At 43.9% G+C, this 17,877-nt stretch overlaps 1 protein-coding gene across 1 annotated transcript in view; it reads right to left on the bottom strand.

Annotated features, from left to right (window-relative positions):
• Positions 1 to 15,417, bottom strand: part of EHHADH (enoyl-CoA hydratase and 3-hydroxyacyl CoA dehydrogenase) — a 246,494-nt gene extending 231,077 nt beyond the window's left edge. The window contains exon 1 of the mRNA XM_085648734.1: positions 15,230 to 15,417. Coding sequence (XP_085504860.1) covers positions 15,230 to 15,303 — 74 coding nt within the window. The 5' untranslated portion in view covers positions 15,304 to 15,417. The remainder of the gene's footprint in view (positions 1 to 15,229) is intronic.
• Positions 15,418 to 17,877: the final 2,460 nt, after the last annotated feature.

The following is a 17,877-nucleotide window of genomic DNA, read 5'->3' as shown; positions in this document are numbered from 1 at the left end:
AAGAATCTCTTTACTGAACCTACAACAATTACCCCCGAGGATAAAACCAGAATTAAAAGAATCTTCCTGGCAAAAGAGATTACACGCAGAGCAGCCTCAGAAGAAAGCAAGCCCACAGTCCGTATCTATAGCATAGTAAGGTCAGTAGAAGGCATGGAACCATATCTTGCCTTATTATATAATGCACAAGACAGATTTTTAATCACTCGTTTTAGGCTCAACCTTTTACATCATCTTTTGGCTGATCCGCCTGGTTTTACTGTCACGGTTGAGCAGAAGGGTACCCGCGGCTGCGACAATAGGTCTCCGCAGGATACCCTTCATTTTGTATTATTTTGCCCTTTTTATTCAGTACCCAGACGCCGCTTTTTAGTAAGGTTTTTAAAACAAATGAAGTTTAGACATGCCAAAGTTGCTCTTTTATATTTACAAAGGGCCGAGAATCCACTGACACTGGCTTGTATTATGAATTTTATCAGAGTTGCAATAAGATTGAGACACCCTAGAGGGTTACTTTGAATGCTTTGATGTTAAATGGTCTCCCTAAGGTCAATGTAAAATGAAATGTATTGAGATGATGTTTTTTAACTGTTTATTGTACTTTTATGATATTTTTTAAATATCGAATAAAGGATTGTGATGATGATGAGTGTCCCGAGACGCTAACCTTCTCGGGCCCCTCCTACCCCTGCATGCCCGCAGCCCGCAACGCAGCCCAGACATCAAACAAACAGCATCACCGGCGGAGGCTTTGGAGGAGCAGGCGGGACTGGATTGCTCGGTTACCGCTTGCCGTTTTTCCGTTTGGTGTTGGAGATGGCTTGGGCGTTACCTGCCAGAAGAGGAGTCAGGAGTTAGAAGACCCGGATAAGAGGCTGACCACAGGATATGGCGGGCTCGGCTGGTTGGTGGAGTAGAGTGAGGTGAGCACGGCTTGCTGTGCGGTGTGATTAGGGTTGTGGTTGGTGTGGTGAGTGTGGTGAGTGAGTGGGCGGGTGTTTCTATCTCACTCCCACCTCCACCCCACCCCCGCAGCCACCACCCTGCCCTGCCCGCTCATTTGCCTTATTGCCTCATTGCCTCACTTTACAACACCTACACCGGACTAAACGATCTGGTTACTATCGGCTACCGGCTACTATCGGCTACCATGGACTCCAGACCAGCTCCAGGCAAGCGAGTGCCCTCTGACTCCCTGCAGTGTGGGGAGAGACGGGGCAGCTTTGACAGGGGGTAGCTTTGACCATTGCTCCCATTGATCCAATTAGCGATAGTGGCAGCAGTCTTGTCACCAGCCACTTCATCAGCAAGTTAACCTTTTCCCTTGGAGCCTGTGACAAAATTGCCGACTGGAATCTGAGCTAGAATCCGACTTGGAGTGCACCACAGAGTAGAGGGAGCTGTGGGGACTGCAGAGGGCCAAAAGGATCACCAGCTAATAAAAAATAAAAAAGAAATGTGATCTGGCAGGATTAGAGGGTGTCCACCCAAAACAAAACCGAGCAGAAGCAAAAGAGGGTCCCTGTCACCGAAGGGCTGCATGGCTGAGACCCAACCAAAAGCTATAGCTAGCAACATTTCTCCTGACATTAGCCCTGACTTAAGGGATAACAAGTAGGAGGCAGAACCAACGCAGAGCCGTTACAAACTGACACAGCCCAAAATGAATAAAAAATTTCAGCTCCTAAAAACCCGAGGGACGCTCTTTTGTCAAGTTCAATTGCAGCACAAAGCCTTAGTACCCCGCTCTCACCTCTTAAACCGTTGGATAATGGGAACAGGAGGACTCAGACAACTGACCAACGTGCAAAACCTGGCACAAAAAGCTACCTGGGGTTGAATGACTTATTATCTCTTCCTCACTCAAAACGTAATACATTTGTCTCAACATCAGATCCGGAAGGCGGTGCTAACTCAATGCAAGGTCCCCAGGGCCCTGTTGAAGTGGAACTGACAAAAGCACAAACAAAAACACTTAGCGACCGAGATACAACAACAAAGCTGTCAAAGTATCTTGGACGAGCTGGAAGAGATCACAAAGGACAGCAGGACAAGGGAGGCCATAAAAGGAAAATAAAGAACAATTGCACCACAGACAAGGATCTGTCTATTTGCGAGCTAGGCACATCACCTATCGTCATCAATGAAGCCAAGACCAAAATGACCCCTCGGCAAGACCCCCATCTGCTACCGTCTACAACATCTCCCAAAACGGGAACAGAATTAGGACAAGAGTCTGGAATATTAGAGGAGTTTTCCAACATTGACTCAAGGGATTGTGAAGAACTATGGATAAATCCCACCCAGCAAACACCTGTGTGGCACGTGTCGGACTCTCAAAATCCCTCCACACCGCAGAACAAAGAGCTGAAATGGAACCATGAAAGGGAAGCCCTGTCACCGAGGTCTGATTTAGAAAACTCAACTAGACATCAGCAAAAATTGAACTCGGAAAATGCCTGGGCGAGCCTACTTAAAACAGTGCAACTTCTGGTTGAAGCCCTCCAGTACCAATCAGATAAAATGGACACACAGCTGACTCTATTAAACAGATTGACAGTGTTTGTGGTGGCCATTGACGAGAAATTCGGAGCTTTAAACACGTTTTTCAGAGCTCGCATGGAAAACTTCAAGTCAGGGAGTGAAACTGCGGGTGTGGCCCGATAGTCGACAAATTGGCCTCTCTCCCCTCAATACTGAGCAACTTATGTGCACAAATTAAAGATTCATCACGGAATTCTAGTGACCTTAAGCTAAAGGGTACTTTCTCTACTGAGGATCAAACTGGAACAAGCACATTAGATGCAGGAAACTTAACTCTCAAGCCTTCTACTCTAAATCCACCAAAAACATGCAACGTAAAAAATAACGGATGTAACAAGCCTCAGGCACTAGTATCTGAACCCGCCCGGAAGTAAATGGAAGAGTCGTATGTCCCAGGAGCAACATCAAACACCAAACAAAGGCGAGCTCAAAGATGAAAGGGTCGAAATCAAAAAAATCATCTCTAAAAGGAGGATTTTGCTCGCTTCTTTGGATTGACATTGCCCGAAACACCTGATCTTCCAAATCAACAATCTCCAGAGGAAAGGGGCACACCGCATACAATGGTACCGCATGCTGAAGAAGGGCTGGCCTCTGACTCCAACCAACGACTCACCACCATAGGCCCACCAATGCAGACACTGTTGGATGAAGCAGAAGGAACCTGCTCCTCCATGTCCAACAAATCACACAGGGAGGAAGGTGTACATCAAACACAGCAATGCAGCTCGAAACCGGAAGTAACCTTCACACATTGGCACTAACCCAATCCAACATCAGTAGGATTCACCACCGAAGTCGACAAACACCACAAGATCGTCTTCCGTATTTTCAGCTAGATCATCAACCAGTAAGGGGCCACAATTATCCGATCATTACAGTTTCCAAATTTGGGGGAGACCAGCTTCCAGCAAACTGTACAGACCCACAACACGGCAATATAAGAATCAAGGCAGCCTCCTCAGAGGACACGGACAACCCGCCTGGCGCTAGATTGCCCTACACTGGGCGAGCAGCAAACATAATTCTTAGCGATGGGAGCAAGGCAGAAGGAGTAACAACTCTAATCCAATCAGGAACCAATAACTGCGAGTCCACCAATTGGCAACAACTGGATAATTGCGTGAATGCCCCTAATAAGAACGGGAAAACACTGGAGTTTATACCAGCATATAGATCAAGAGGGGCATACGACATATTAAACCGAGGGAACATAGTGCGTTTACTGTCACATATACCTTCGTCATCAGAGGTAACTTCTACAGATCTGGACTCAGTGGAGTTTGTCAATCATGGTGACCCCAAGGGAGGTGAGGTCACACGGACCACCTGGACACTGGCAAGCACTGCCCAAAAAATTGTTATTGGAAAGTTCGACGTTCGAAAACTGGGGCATAAAGATTAAAACTATTAATACCCCAGGCTACCCCGAGCCGCTTGCCCAGCAGCAGGCAGACAGAAGGTCGATTGAACGGACCAACATCCGAACGTCCGTACTGAGATGGGCAAGAGGGTGTTCACCGGCCGCCAGGAGGCATCCACAGGAGATACGGATATATCGTCCAGATCTTCTACAACAAGGAATTTGTCATGAGGGTCCGAGATGGCCGATAAGGACAATTTCTAACCAAACAAGAAACAATTGACCGAATAGCAGGCACAATCGACCAGGAGGTGAAATCAATTTATTACAAATATGCTCATGGAACATCAACTGGCTAAACAGTAAGTTGGCAGATAGGGTCTTCATAAACTATCAAGGGTCAATTCACATCATTGCCTTACAGGAGACATGGTTGACTGACCCGCCACACTTGCAAGGATATTTACGCTTTTTTTCACCAGCACTTAAAAAGGCAAGATATGGACATCTGCAGGGAGGCCTGGCAATTTAAGTGGATAAAACATGTACAACCTCAGCTCACACAGTTGGTTTGATAACATTGGAATCCAAAAATTTACACCTCAGTTGGGCCATCAGGGAACGGGTACAAGGATATCGCAATAATAAACACTTATATCCACCCCAACAGGAAAATTAAGGATACAAAACAATTGGCTAATTTTGTAGATCTCTGTATGAGTGAGATCAATACACAAGATACAATACTAACAGGGGATTTTAATTTACATCTACTTGGCTCATCACTAGCGGAGGAAGTAACTATACAGAACCAGATATGGAACATTCCACCACAGTGCAACAATTCATCAGAATTACCCACAAAAACCGTCCAGCACCTAATAGAGGAATTTGAACATTTAAACCTCAGAGCTGTGAATGGCAGAAGCACAGGCGACACTCCCCCGGCATTCACTCATCACTCACTAACCAAAAACTCACCGCTGGACTATACGTTTTTGTCTCAAACCCTTTTTAATGAAATCTTCTCATTCAGTATGGATGACAAAGCCGACAGTGATCACCGGCCTCAGGGGCTCACACTTCGCACAAATATGCCAAAACTCATGAGATGGAAGGGCCAGCCAGGTATGACCACCACAATTATAGGAAAATAAAATTTGTGCAAGTGACGCAAGAGAACTTTCAGCAGGCAGCAACACTTTTATTTGAATCTCGTAAAGGTGGCAATGAGACGGAGAAATGGACAAACTATACGAATGCCTTGGCAAAATCATTTGCCGTCCCGATTAAATCAAGGAAACAGCAAAGCTGCAGCGGCAATTCCAACTTTACCAGGATCGAAAGGAGTAAGATAAGATCAATAAAAAATACTATTAATTATACGTTATGGCAGGTACGGCGATCTCCAACTAACACCTTAAAACTAGCAGTATTACAACAGCAGAAAAAATAGCTGATTTGCATATGGCCATGTCTGAACTGGGGTGGCAGAGTGGGCTAAAGAACGGTGATGGATTAAACCCAGATCAGTTGACTGGGGGTGGGTGCTTGCAATGTTTAACACTCCGTCCATCATTTCCTTTGGTTTTTGCTTTGTTCGCGATAAGTTGGCAGGGTATGCTCAGACGTGAGTCCCTTGCTCACTTTGCCACTGGATTCAAGCAAGCCTGGCTGAAGATGGCTGAAATGCCAGAAACCGGTCCTAGGAAGCTTGTTTCCGGTCCAGGGAAGACATGGCTTGGCAGTTCGGGCTCGACTGTTCCCATGAGGCACAGGGTCAGACTGATTTGCATATGGCCATGTCTGCACTGGGGTGGCAGAGTGGGCTAAAGAACGGTGATGGATTAAACCCAGATCAGTTGACTGGGGGTGAGTGCTTGCAATGTTCAACACTCCGTCCATCATTTCCTTTGGTTTTTGCTTTGAAAAAATAGCTAAAGCAAGCAATTTGGGAGGCCAGGAGAGATAATGAGGATTCTCTAAGGGCAAAACTGCATGAAGATTCCAAGGTTCTGTCAGACAATAAAAAGATTTACCCATCCAACACACGAGGGTCTGTCTTCAAACATATCTGAGGAGGATTGGTCTACCTACCTTGGAAATCACTTTCACCAAGAAAATATCTTATCACATAATGGGACCAGTTCAGAGACAATACAGTGGTCTACTACTATGAAGCATCAACCCAACTAGGATAAATTATTAGTACAAGAAAGGAATCAAGGAGAACTGCTGGAATTCATAACCTCAAATCATCACCTAAAAACAATTAAAAGCTATATTAAGACGGAAAGACAAGAAGGGGCGCCGGGCCCAAATGGAATACCACCTGTGCTTTAGGAACAAGATGCAGATTATTGGGCAAAAGCACTTAGTCCACTGTTCTCGGAAGTAAGGCAGACAGGCCTACTTCCCTTGTCCTGGCGGGCTTCGATAATTTTACCAATTTTTAAGTCGGGTGATAAGACTCTGCCCAGGAACTATCGTTTAGTTGCCCTTTTGGATAATGAGGCAAAGTTCTTTGTAGGTACTCTGCTGGATGAATTGCAAACTTGGGCAGAAGACAACTCGATTATACCCTTAACCCAAACGGGCTTCTCCAAATCTGTTGGAATGGTAACAAACATAAACACCTTGGCTGTGTTAATAGATAAGGCAGAAATTACAAAAATGCCACTATACTTTTGCTTTATTGATTACCGGGCCGCTTTTGACCACGTAAACCGCAACAGACTTTGGTCGAAATTGGCCGGCTGGGGCATACCACAGGCTCTACTAAATCTGCTAATCAATCTGCATACTGGGATATGGATCCAAGTAAAGTTGGGGGACGGATCAGCTTTATCAAGAAAGATACCAACAACAAAAGTTCTTAAGCAAGGCTGCGTGGTGGTCCCGACCCTATTTAACCTATTTCTTGCACACCTTATCCCGCTACTAAACGCAAGCAATTCGCACTCTCCAAAAGTCGAGAATCTAGTTTTACCATGTCTACTTTATGCTGATGACTTAGTTCTGATCAGCCAAACGAAGGTGGGTCTATAGAATCTTCTTAACACTACATTTCATTACTCTGAGGCGAATAATCTGAGCATTAACTTGGAGAAAACCAAAACTATGACAATCCCAAAAAATTCTAAGAACACACCTGTCTGGTTTTGGGGCAAGACCCGCATAGACTCAGAAAAAGAGTATAAATATCTGGGGGTGATCATCGATAAAGGCGGGCATTTTGCTGCCCAAAGGGATTCAATCAAAAAGAAGGGAACAGCCCTAGCAATTTCGCTGAGATGCCTTACCTCTAAACTGAGCGGCCCCATTGGTTGAAGTAATACGTGCAAAACTCCTGCCTACAATAATCTACGGGAGCGAGGTGAAGAGGGGAAGGGGCTCCAAGATCTTGGATGGTGTGGTTGCAAAAGTGCATGGAATAATCTTTGGTTTACCAACAAGAGTCTCTCCAGAACCGATTAGGCTCGAGTTTGGTGTTCAAAAACAGACCCTTGCAATACAAGGTGCAACAGTCATCTTTTGGGACGAAGTAAGAAAATCAAAACCAGGAACCCTAAATTGGTATTTATTTATTTATTTAAAAGGTTTTATATAGCGTTGGCTAGACCCGAGGGTATCAGAGCGCTTTACAAGGACTGGGTGAAAAAAAGTTACAAAATAACATTTGTATAAAGAGATAAAAATACTAGACAGTTATAACATTTTAAACGTTGCAGATATTACATGTGGTCGTAAATAAAGAATACCATTGGGCAAAAACAAGAATTGAATAATAAAACCAGTAAAGGATGGTTAGAGGTGAGGGGGTGGAAGGTGCGAAGGTGGGGGTGGAGCTGAGGAGGATGATGGGAAAGGTGATAGAATGAAGGGGTAACGGGTAACTACAAGAGAAAATAGATGGGGGAGGTAGTCGAATATGTGTGAATGAGAAGGGGTGTTGAGTGGGACAGGCAATCAGTCGAGGGAACCTCATAGTCAGGGATTCGATAATAATCTATGTTGGGTGAACAGGATTAAGGCCCCCAGAATCTGTTGAGAAGATGCAGCTTGAGGCCCTTTTTGAAGCTGAGGTAGGAGGGGTTGCATCGTAGGTCTTTAGGGAGTAAGTTCCAGATGGTAGGTGCATTACCGGAGAAAGAGTGTGACTGTGTATTTGTGGTCAGAACTACAACAGAAAAAAACATCACCAGCGACAAAATACCTATTAGCAAGCCTGACCACCCTGGGTCTCAATGAGTTTTGGGAAACACCTATAAGCCACTGCCTTCTTAAAAAAATAACAACGAAAACAGTAAAGAGTCAATCCTGGATCGAAGACAAGGCAGCCCGATCCAGAAGATCTCACGGCTGGATGATCCTGAGCTCCTATACTTTTCACGCTACTCAAAAATATCTAGCCCTAGGGTTTGTCAAATCCATTCAAATACAATTCCTAAAGTACCGATTTGGCTTGCTACCATGCTTAAAGCACTATCCATACTGGCTAAACAATCAATCAGATTCCATCTGTCGCCTGTGCGGCGCACCTGCTCTGTACGTGCAAAGAACTAACACAGCAACGAAACAATCTTTAAAGTCATATTTTAACCAGAGAGGCATCCGCACACGGAAGCACTCTGTGCTGGCGTGCTTTGCACCAGAGGACACGCAGCTGAACTGCTGCCTGGTAAAATATCTGAGACAAGTAGAGAAGAGAATGCCACAAAATCAAGATGCTGAGCCCCGGCTGCTAACTTTGGACAGAACAACATTATAGTCATAAAGAACAGTGTTGGATGCTGCTAAACAAATATTTTTCACTGATTTTACTGATTTTTAGTAAATTGTTTTATACCATTTTTTTTTATTATTAAAGAAAATTTTAACTTATAAATGAAATGCTATGAGGTGCTTTGAGCAATAACTATGCTAAATAAAATACTTTGACTGTCATATTTCTGGCATTTCTTTCTGTCTTGTTGCGCTACATGGTGTCTAGTGATTTTTTTAATAGATTTGAGAATTGCCAAACATTTCTTCTTGCAACCTCGTAATTTCCCGCAGAAAACTATAACTAGTCTGAAGCTTAAGAAGCTGTAAAGCTAAGCTTTTGCATGTAAATCAGGACACTTAAAAACAGTGCTCTTCAAAAAGCATTTCACTGTTTACCATCTTCTTTAGCTTCAAAATGCTATATTTGGATCACCCTTTTTTCAACAATTCGCAGTAAATGTGTGGTGTAAAACCCACCATTTGAATCCATTTTTTTCAAAATGTTCTTGTGGGGGAAGAACCCCCCTGCACCCTCCTTTTGCAGTTAGGTCTCGCTCGCTCGCTTATTACATTAGGGTACAACATTTTTTGCCCTACCACTTTCAAAATCCACCAGCCGCCACTGCTCTACGCTCCTTAATATATCACTTACCTCCCATCTTCCCTCTAACAATCATTTCTGAAACTTCTTCTGATCCACAGGCTCAGTACAAGATGGGTTCTTTTAGAGTTCTCTATTCTACAGGAATTTACAAATTGTTTTTCCATTCCTCCATGGCTTCCACGCCTGTACTGCAATAGTCTTTTCCCAAATACATCAAGATTCCTCCCTTCCTAAAGATTACTTTTGCTCCTTGTTTCCTGTTTTCCCTGCCCTCAGGACTCTGGTTCTCTTAAGGGAATTCCTTTGCCTTCATCTGCAGGAATCCTGCTACAGCTAGATCCAGATTTCATCTACTCCAGTCCGTACTTTGAGTACCAAGAAACACTAGTATTATCTATCTTGGATTTTCCTGAAGGCTCAAGAACTCCAAAAGTTAACAAGTGAAAACAAGTTACTAGATAGATGTTGGCTACTTAAATTCTTCCTGTGGGCACTCCAAGTGCCCTTTGTTTCTTTTACAGTCAAATTAAATTGTCCCTTACTTCTGGCAGCCTTGACGAGAGAAGAAGATGAAACCATTGCATCCAGTCTTTTACACAAATACTCAATTAAGGTGGTTGAAGCTCCTTCATCATTGCTTTGTCTAGGGCATAAGGGCCGAAGTGGGTTCCTCATTAACCCCAGACTAACTTCTTGGCATATTCAAAGACATACACTGTTGCAAGGTATCGTATCACAGCCTTGTATAATCTCTTCTGTAGGCAAAAGGACACACAATTCTGTTTTTTAGTGCAGAAATACACAGTTTTCTTGCACTGTGCCAAGTTCCAATTTTTTGTTCTCATTATGCGAGTGCCAAAGCACAAAACAATCTGGTTAACACCAGCTCAATGTTTCTTCCAGTAGGTGTTAATCATTTACTTTGGGACAAAACTGAGTTCTGAAAACTCTAAACATAGAGCTTGTTCACAAAAGGAAAATGCAATTGATTAAAAATGTTAACGCAACGAGGCAGAGATGACAGAATGTGTGTGAGACTATTTCTAGATCCCTCTAAGGCAAGAATACACACAATCAAAAGAAAAATAGTATGTATTATTGTGCAGCTCACCTCCCAACCAACCAAATAACTTACATAATGTCTGAGATTACATTTTGAGTTCCTACATGCCTATAAGAAATGCATATGTATACACCCATTTGTGGGGGGCTAGTGATGTATAAGTGAACTTGACAAAACCCTGGAACAAGTACAAAAAACATTTCCAAGAGACAGGACAGAGGAACTAGAGTAACCAAACTGCAATCTTTCGGTTACTTTAAATTGCAGCAACTCCCAACTGCAGCAGAATTAAAATATTATTGCAGCATGAAGGGAATCGTTTGCAGGGGACAGCGCAGTTCAAAGAGGTAACCAGTCAAGTTAGTTATAATGAGTATATATGTGTGCAAGAGACCAACACAGGCACAAGACTGCATGAGGCTGCATAACCTTTGTACAATTATAAATGCATTTTAGTCATCTGAGTTTCCAAAATATTATGGTCATAAGCTTCTTGGAAGATGGTTGTACGTTGGACTACACTGAGTACTTGAGTAGGAAAGTAGGACAAATAAATTATGTATCCATGGACTCAGGAAGCCTGAGACAAACAGCTGTTACATAATATGATAATGCAGTAAACCAGACCTCTCTATGGAATCTGAAATTCATATTTAGCATATAAGAGGGTACTTCAGGACACGTAAATGAATCTCAGGACGGACTTCTGAAGAAATAGTGCTGTCCCATAGACTGTTACATGTGTGGTCCTTTTCCGGGGCTACACGTAACTGACAGATGAAAGGAGTGTAGCGCCTCCTTTCCGCTTAGATCTTGCTTTTGATGTTTTAGATGCCATGTGTTACATTTATGCTACCTCTGACTTACTACAGCCAATATTACATCATACGTTAGTAAAATGGTGAATGACATCATAGGATGCGTTTGATTATGGCGGATCCTTAATGCAGAACGCAGCGGGAGAAGCGAGGTAGCTTTTTCTTGCAGCTCCAAAAGGCACATGACGATCTTTTGGCCAACGATAGTGAGATAAGAAAGTTGTGTGAGGAGCTAGCTGCAGTGCAAGGGCGGCCACTCACGATGAATGGGATGGTAGAAAGTGCAGCAGCAGAGAGCCATGGATGGAATCAAAATGCGAGGTCCTGGCAGCAAGGGCGGCTAAAAAGAAGAGTAAGCACAAGTCAAAAATGCCATCAGCTGGGCAGGTGATGGCAGAAGTACTCAACGCTGAATGCCATATTGGTACATCGGACAAACTGGTCTCTGACAGTGACCTGGAGTGGGTCTGGGATGAGGAAGCCGAGATGTAGGCGATTAAGAACGTGAGAAAAAGGGAGTAGCAGAAGTTTGCACCTTGGTATACAATTAAAGCAAGGAAAATGGAGGAAACACACCACAGATTTCGTGGATGATGCAGGACTACACCCAATCTGCGTTACTAGACGTTATGCATAGGTTTAGACAAGACCTGAAGGAAGGATTGTTTTTTAACCGAGCTGGTGAGCTTGTAGACTTCTACGGCATAGAGTTCATTATTGACAATGGGGTCAGTTACCAATCATGCTATGTTGGGGCAAAGGCTATGGGGGCAATAGGGTGAAATCAGCAGTCCCTATTACAATGGACTTCAGATGCACTAACCGTACTCCATCCAACCAATCAGAGAGCACCACAGCTGAAGCAAATGTTCAGCTGAAAGAGTTGGGAACGAGGGCAACCATGTATAGTCAGAATTTTCAGGTCCCCAATATGGAACCCCTGACAGCAGGCTTGCTGGGTCGAAAATGTATGAATGTGCCACCACAAATGAAGGGGCATGCTATGCTGGCTCTGCACGGGCCCACCAAGTGGCAAGGAATAGGAGACATGGTGCTGTTGTTAGCCTAATTGGAACTGGATGCATCCAAAGTGGCATGTTCTGTGAGATCCAAGAAAAGGGAGGGGAAAGAACAAACCATACAGGTAACCCTATACCAAATGTGACTTGACTTATTAAAGCTATGGTTAGAACAGGGAGAAGGAGATGGACACCGCACCAGCTTTCTGCTGGGTCGATGGAAGGCATTGCAGTAGCAGCAGAATAGTAAAAGTAAGAAACGTTAAGAGCATCTGTACTTATTGCGACTGTGTCCATTTCCATTGAGATTGACTTGAAGAGCAAAGGTGGTTGAGCGGTCCCACACCCATATTAAAAGGTATGGACCAATCGGGGGTGAGCGCATTGTAAGAGGTATGCTTCAGTGATGAAAGGTCAGGTACACATCTCATAGTTTGTCAAAAGAATAGTAAACGGTAGGTAAAGGTATTGCTGAATATGTGAGGAGAGGTAACTGACCAGGCAAAGGGCTGTTGGTAATGACTCTGGAGAAGGGGGTTAACACTGAATCTAAAACTGCTAACAATAGAAATGTATATTGGTAAAGGATCACCCTGTACAGCCACTGTGTAATAGCTGCGGTGCTGGAATAAATAATTGTGCAAGGACATACTGATGGAGAAAGCGACAGTCATTAAAAGGGAACATTTGTGTTTGGTATAAGGAGTACGCAGCTTAAGAAACCTGAGAAAAGTCTGGTCGAACATCTGAAGTGAAGCCTATTGTATGTACAGGCCCTTCTTAGCCATTCTACAAGAAACACTATTAAATACCAGAGAGGCACATGGATATTTTCATCACCAACTAGGGGTTATTAGAAGTGGGTGTACTTAGGCCAGCAATCTCCCCTTTTAAGTCTTCCATATTGCCAACGAGAAAGCCAGATAATTCTTGCAATATGATAATGTTGTCCTAACAGATTTGTCTGTGCTGAAAGAGCTGCCTGGGCAGTTGCTTGCACTAAGTCCCAGTTACAGCATCATATGCAGGTTAATGACAGTGAAGCAAACCTGGATGTTATATTCAGTGCAACATATACAGGTTGCCTGTGCACTTGCTCCTCATCACAATGTAGCACCACCCCCAGACCCTCAGCTTCAAAGACGGCACAAAGGAAACAATGTCCCAGATCCAGCCCCTACAGCGGGGAAGAAAGTATAACCTGATGCTGAGGGAGGACAAAATATCCACAAACTAAGGAACAGGGTTAAAGTCAGCATCTTAGAGCCTGATTTACTGGTGGCAGTAATGAGGTATCTGCCAAAAGCAGGCAGATATCCCACACGCCCTAGTGGATACTGCCTTGCCCATTTAGAGGGTGTGGACGGAGCCGGTCTGATAGCAGAGTCAGCCCCACCGTTGAGAACACCACAGTTTCTAGCAAATTACTGCTAAACGTGACAGTAGATCAGTCCCAATTTTAGGGTTCCAGTCTGGCACCAATTTCAGTTTTATCTCCTAACAGATTGTCCTGTAAACCATGGTGGGCTAAGTAAGGGAACCACACAAAAGAGTCCCTAAAATACCGGGAGACATTTTCCTCAATGTCAGAGACTGCTGAATGTGTACCCATGCTTGGGAATATCTGTCCACAGGTTAAATGTTGTGGCAGCAGTTCCACTACGCTACCTGGACATGCCAGTACAGAGATCGCCTCTCAGTCCCCGACAAGGCAGACCATCCCTCACCACTGTAGTGCAAGGGTTTCCTCCACCACACTTCTAGAATGGGGGGCTGACAACATGCCACTAAACTAAACTTGAGATTTGGCCTATCATGCATACAGTGAGGTGCTGAAGCAGCACACATTGAAAGGAGACTTTTCCTCTACAGAGATACAGCAGATAGTCTTCCTGAGGGTACATCACGTATGCGGCAGCCCAGTGGTCCCTATGGGACACCTGCCAGGGAGTGCCCTCCACCGAAGTGCAACACCATAACACATTGCCTCAGAATAGCTTCCTGGTGCCCGCTTTTCAGGAAAGGGCCTTAAAGGACCTTTCACGCCTATACCTCGCCTTTCCCATAATGGGACAGTTTCTGAACGTTTCCGCCAAAGCTGTGAATGATCTCTCCCCGGTCCTGGCATGAAGATCAGCACATGAGAGAGTGCTGCTTACCCTACTAGAGTGCAGTTCAGCGCACTGCGTAACAGCATCTGCCATGAAAGGAGGACCCATGAAACCAAGTATTTATCCTCTGTGAGTAAATTAAGCAGCAAACCAGAGGCTAATTTTTTATAAAATAAGCAAATCCAGTTCTTGAATTTGAAAGTATTATAGTCATACACCTGAACGGCTCCAATATATTAAAACATATGATTCACCCTAATAACATACACACCTTTACACACGCCATCACTAAACTCTCCTAAGCAAACATTTATAGAAATTGCATCTATACAATCTAGCGGACTCCTTCAAGCATCTGGACAAGTCAACACTCAAACTATTCACAGTCACAGGAGACAGATGTTTTTTGTAAATATCTTCAAATATATGTCATTTACTATGAGTGATGTTTTTTGCACTTCACAATCACTTTCAATAATCTCAATCATAACCTAAAAGATCATCGGAAATTGTTGGCAAGACAGTCTGAGGTAACCTTGGCTATGCTTCTCAGCCTTTTTCATGATGCAAATCATTATATGAGAATCATTTCCTTTTTTTTTAAGTTTAGAAAGCTTTATTTAATTAATAATCATAGTAAAACATCATTACAAAAAAAAACATATAGCAGATGAAGGAGAAAAATGACATATAAATAACATAAATGCAATCAAGTCCCAAAAGAGGGAAGAGAAGCTAAACAAAGGAAAAAATGCATTTTAAAGTTTTCAACAAAAGATCATTTCCTTTTTTTAATCCACTACTTTGCTTGTAAGATGGAATAGTATCCTCATGGTGCACCCTTCTTTGAGATAACACCCATGAATGGAGACAGGCAGCTATAAAGAGCAACACACCGGCAGCACGAGCGTGAGCACAAGCGCACCGCGTGTTTACTTACCTTAAAGCGTTCACAGGTGGGTTTTGTATGGTTATCACAGCGACTGGGCCCACAATCTCCTTTAAAGCTGACATTTTCCTTATTCGGACACAGAAAAAACAGAGAAGGTATTCAAAAAGACAGAACGCAGATGAGAAATAGAGCAGCTCGGCTCGTAGACTTTGAACTCTGGGTAAGGACTCGGAGTGCAGGTGGAGCCCAGACCGGCCCCTCCCACGCAAGCATTCGAGCTGCTGGCAAGAGCAGCGCGTGCACTCAAGAAAACCAACGTCTCCTTTTGCTATCTGTGCTCGCGCGCTCTCTTATTCTTACTTTACTTTAGTTAAGCTTTCCTCAACCTCTCCCTTGTACCTCTCCTCCTTCTCAACTCTTTACATACTCACAACCGAAATGAAATCAACTGCTCATTAAACCGTGTGTCTATCAAACTCCTGAGAATGTTCTGACTAATGGATAGGATTACCAGCCTGACAATTTATCTTTTAGCACACAAAGTCTCCGTTTGCCCGACCTCCCAGAGCTCTCGGATCCTCGTGACATTTCCAGTGAGGAAAGCTTCATGGGTGCGCTGTCCGGCTCAACACATTCTCAGTGGGTTTCAAACCTCACTGGTGCTGGAAAAACCCACTGCCCTGGCACCAGCAATATTTTGAATTACTTACCAGTAATTCCCATTACTCGGATTCCATCTTACTTATCCCAGTTCTGACCTAAAACCGCGCAAGGACTGGCTTAAGGAAGATGGAACCACAGTGCTCAGATGACCGGTAAACAATCAAGCTATTACTTTGTCATTCCCTGCCCTGCCCGCACCACTCTTACTAACACAAGAATACACACCCAAGCCGTTTTATGCTTCATCCAAAATAAGTTGCCCATGATATGGCCACTAGACACACATTTTTCTTCAAAAGGTGAAACAAATTACCACAAACCTCCCCCCCCACCCCCCCCAACCTCCCACCCCCAATCAGACAGCAAGGACCAGAGCACACAAGTACTAAGTTTACCCCTATACCGGCATGAAAAACGACCTTTACATCGCAGTGATTACACCACGATGCCATTACAACGCAGATGTTACAACAAACACGTTGTTAGCACGCAAGCCATTACTAAGCAAGTCATTACATCGATTTGCAGTAGATGGCGCGCTAACATTAGGAATAGAATAGTTAACTATTCCAACACCTTCCCTACTGTTGCGTAGGCTGGAGTTGGAATAGTAAATTATATATTTCTAATGTCGTTGCGCCATCTACTGCAAGTCGATGTAATGACTTGCGTAGTAATGGCATTGCGTGGTAACCAGCGCGTTCTAATGCCACGTGATGTTTTGACTCGCGTAGGAACGAGTCATATTCCCCTAAGCCTAAAAGCCACCATCCTATCCTCCAGGTGGACCACCCAGTCAACCAAACCACTGGCCATCGAAAGAACAGACTGTAGCCATCTACTCAAGGCAGTATTATGTGGTATGATCCCTTGCCATGTAGTCCCCAGAAATGATAATCAAGCTGCCACACAGAAAGAAAATGTCAGCAGTGCGAAGCAAGTGGGTGATCACAGGCATTTGAACCTCCAGGGCATGGAGACAACCCTTCTCTAAGGAATACTGGTCCACAAAGAAAACCCCAAGGAATAATGCCTGCTTACAATGAAAGGAGGTGGCAACCTTCAGAGCAAACACAATGCCACAACAAGCAATCCAGGAAGATGGAAAGATAAGGCGCACTAGGTGCCGGAGACCTCATCTCACGCAAATGACCTACCGAAGTGACTGCCATCAGAGAGAGGACTTATGCAATGAAAGTGCAGATAAGGGCTCAAATGGTGAGCCTCAGAGGGACGCTAGACCCAAAGGAAGGAACCCCAGTAGGATTGACAACTTCAGTACGGCACTAGACCATCAAAACCTCTTAAAGATCCACAACCAAAGAACTCTATCCCCAGCCTAGCCTAATGCCCACTGACTGGATCTAAAGGGGTATGGGTTGAAGATGGCAGATCCAAGTTAAAAACCTCCTAGATCAGGCTCACGTCACAATTCCAAGTACAGAGTTCATTACTAGCACACTATGCTCTAAAAGAAGGTCACAGAACATCATGAGCCTTAAGGGCTTGTCATAATTAATGAAAGAATGAAATTAAAAACTTTCCACATCTGAGGAAATCAAGAGTGATGGTGGGTATCACCCAAATGGTAACTAGAGAAACAAGCCCTTTGTCTGTCATGACTCTGCAGCAGGAATCAATCAGAATTCCTACAAGGTGATCTCCAGTGACAGTGTTAAATATTCAAATTTAAAAAGAGGTTGAGCACTTGTGAGAACATATGATTCTAATGAGATATCTCAGCTGCCACAGCACATGCGTGTTTGGAACTCGCAGCACAGACCATGAAAAAAGCCCTAGTACTGGCACCGAATCAGCAGCAATGCAGACACATAGTACTTTAAAGCATGAGTAGGTCGAGGATAGAGACAGGTTTGCAACTACAGACCAAATATTATAGTGGTAGTTAACAGAAATCCAAACCAGAAAGGTTGGCAGAGAGACAAAGCCGAAACATGTAAAAGGATACAAGGATCAAAAGGAAGATAACAAAACAAGGAAACAAAATAGGTTGGAAGAAATACTTCAATGTT

The sequence above is a fragment of the Triturus cristatus genome, chromosome 3_2 (assembly GCF_964204655.1).
Source record: "Triturus cristatus chromosome 3_2, aTriCri1.1, whole genome shotgun sequence".
NCBI classification, from domain to species: domain Eukaryota; kingdom Metazoa; phylum Chordata; class Amphibia; order Caudata; family Salamandridae; genus Triturus; species Triturus cristatus.
This window is presented reverse-complemented; position numbering and strand designations above follow the sequence as displayed.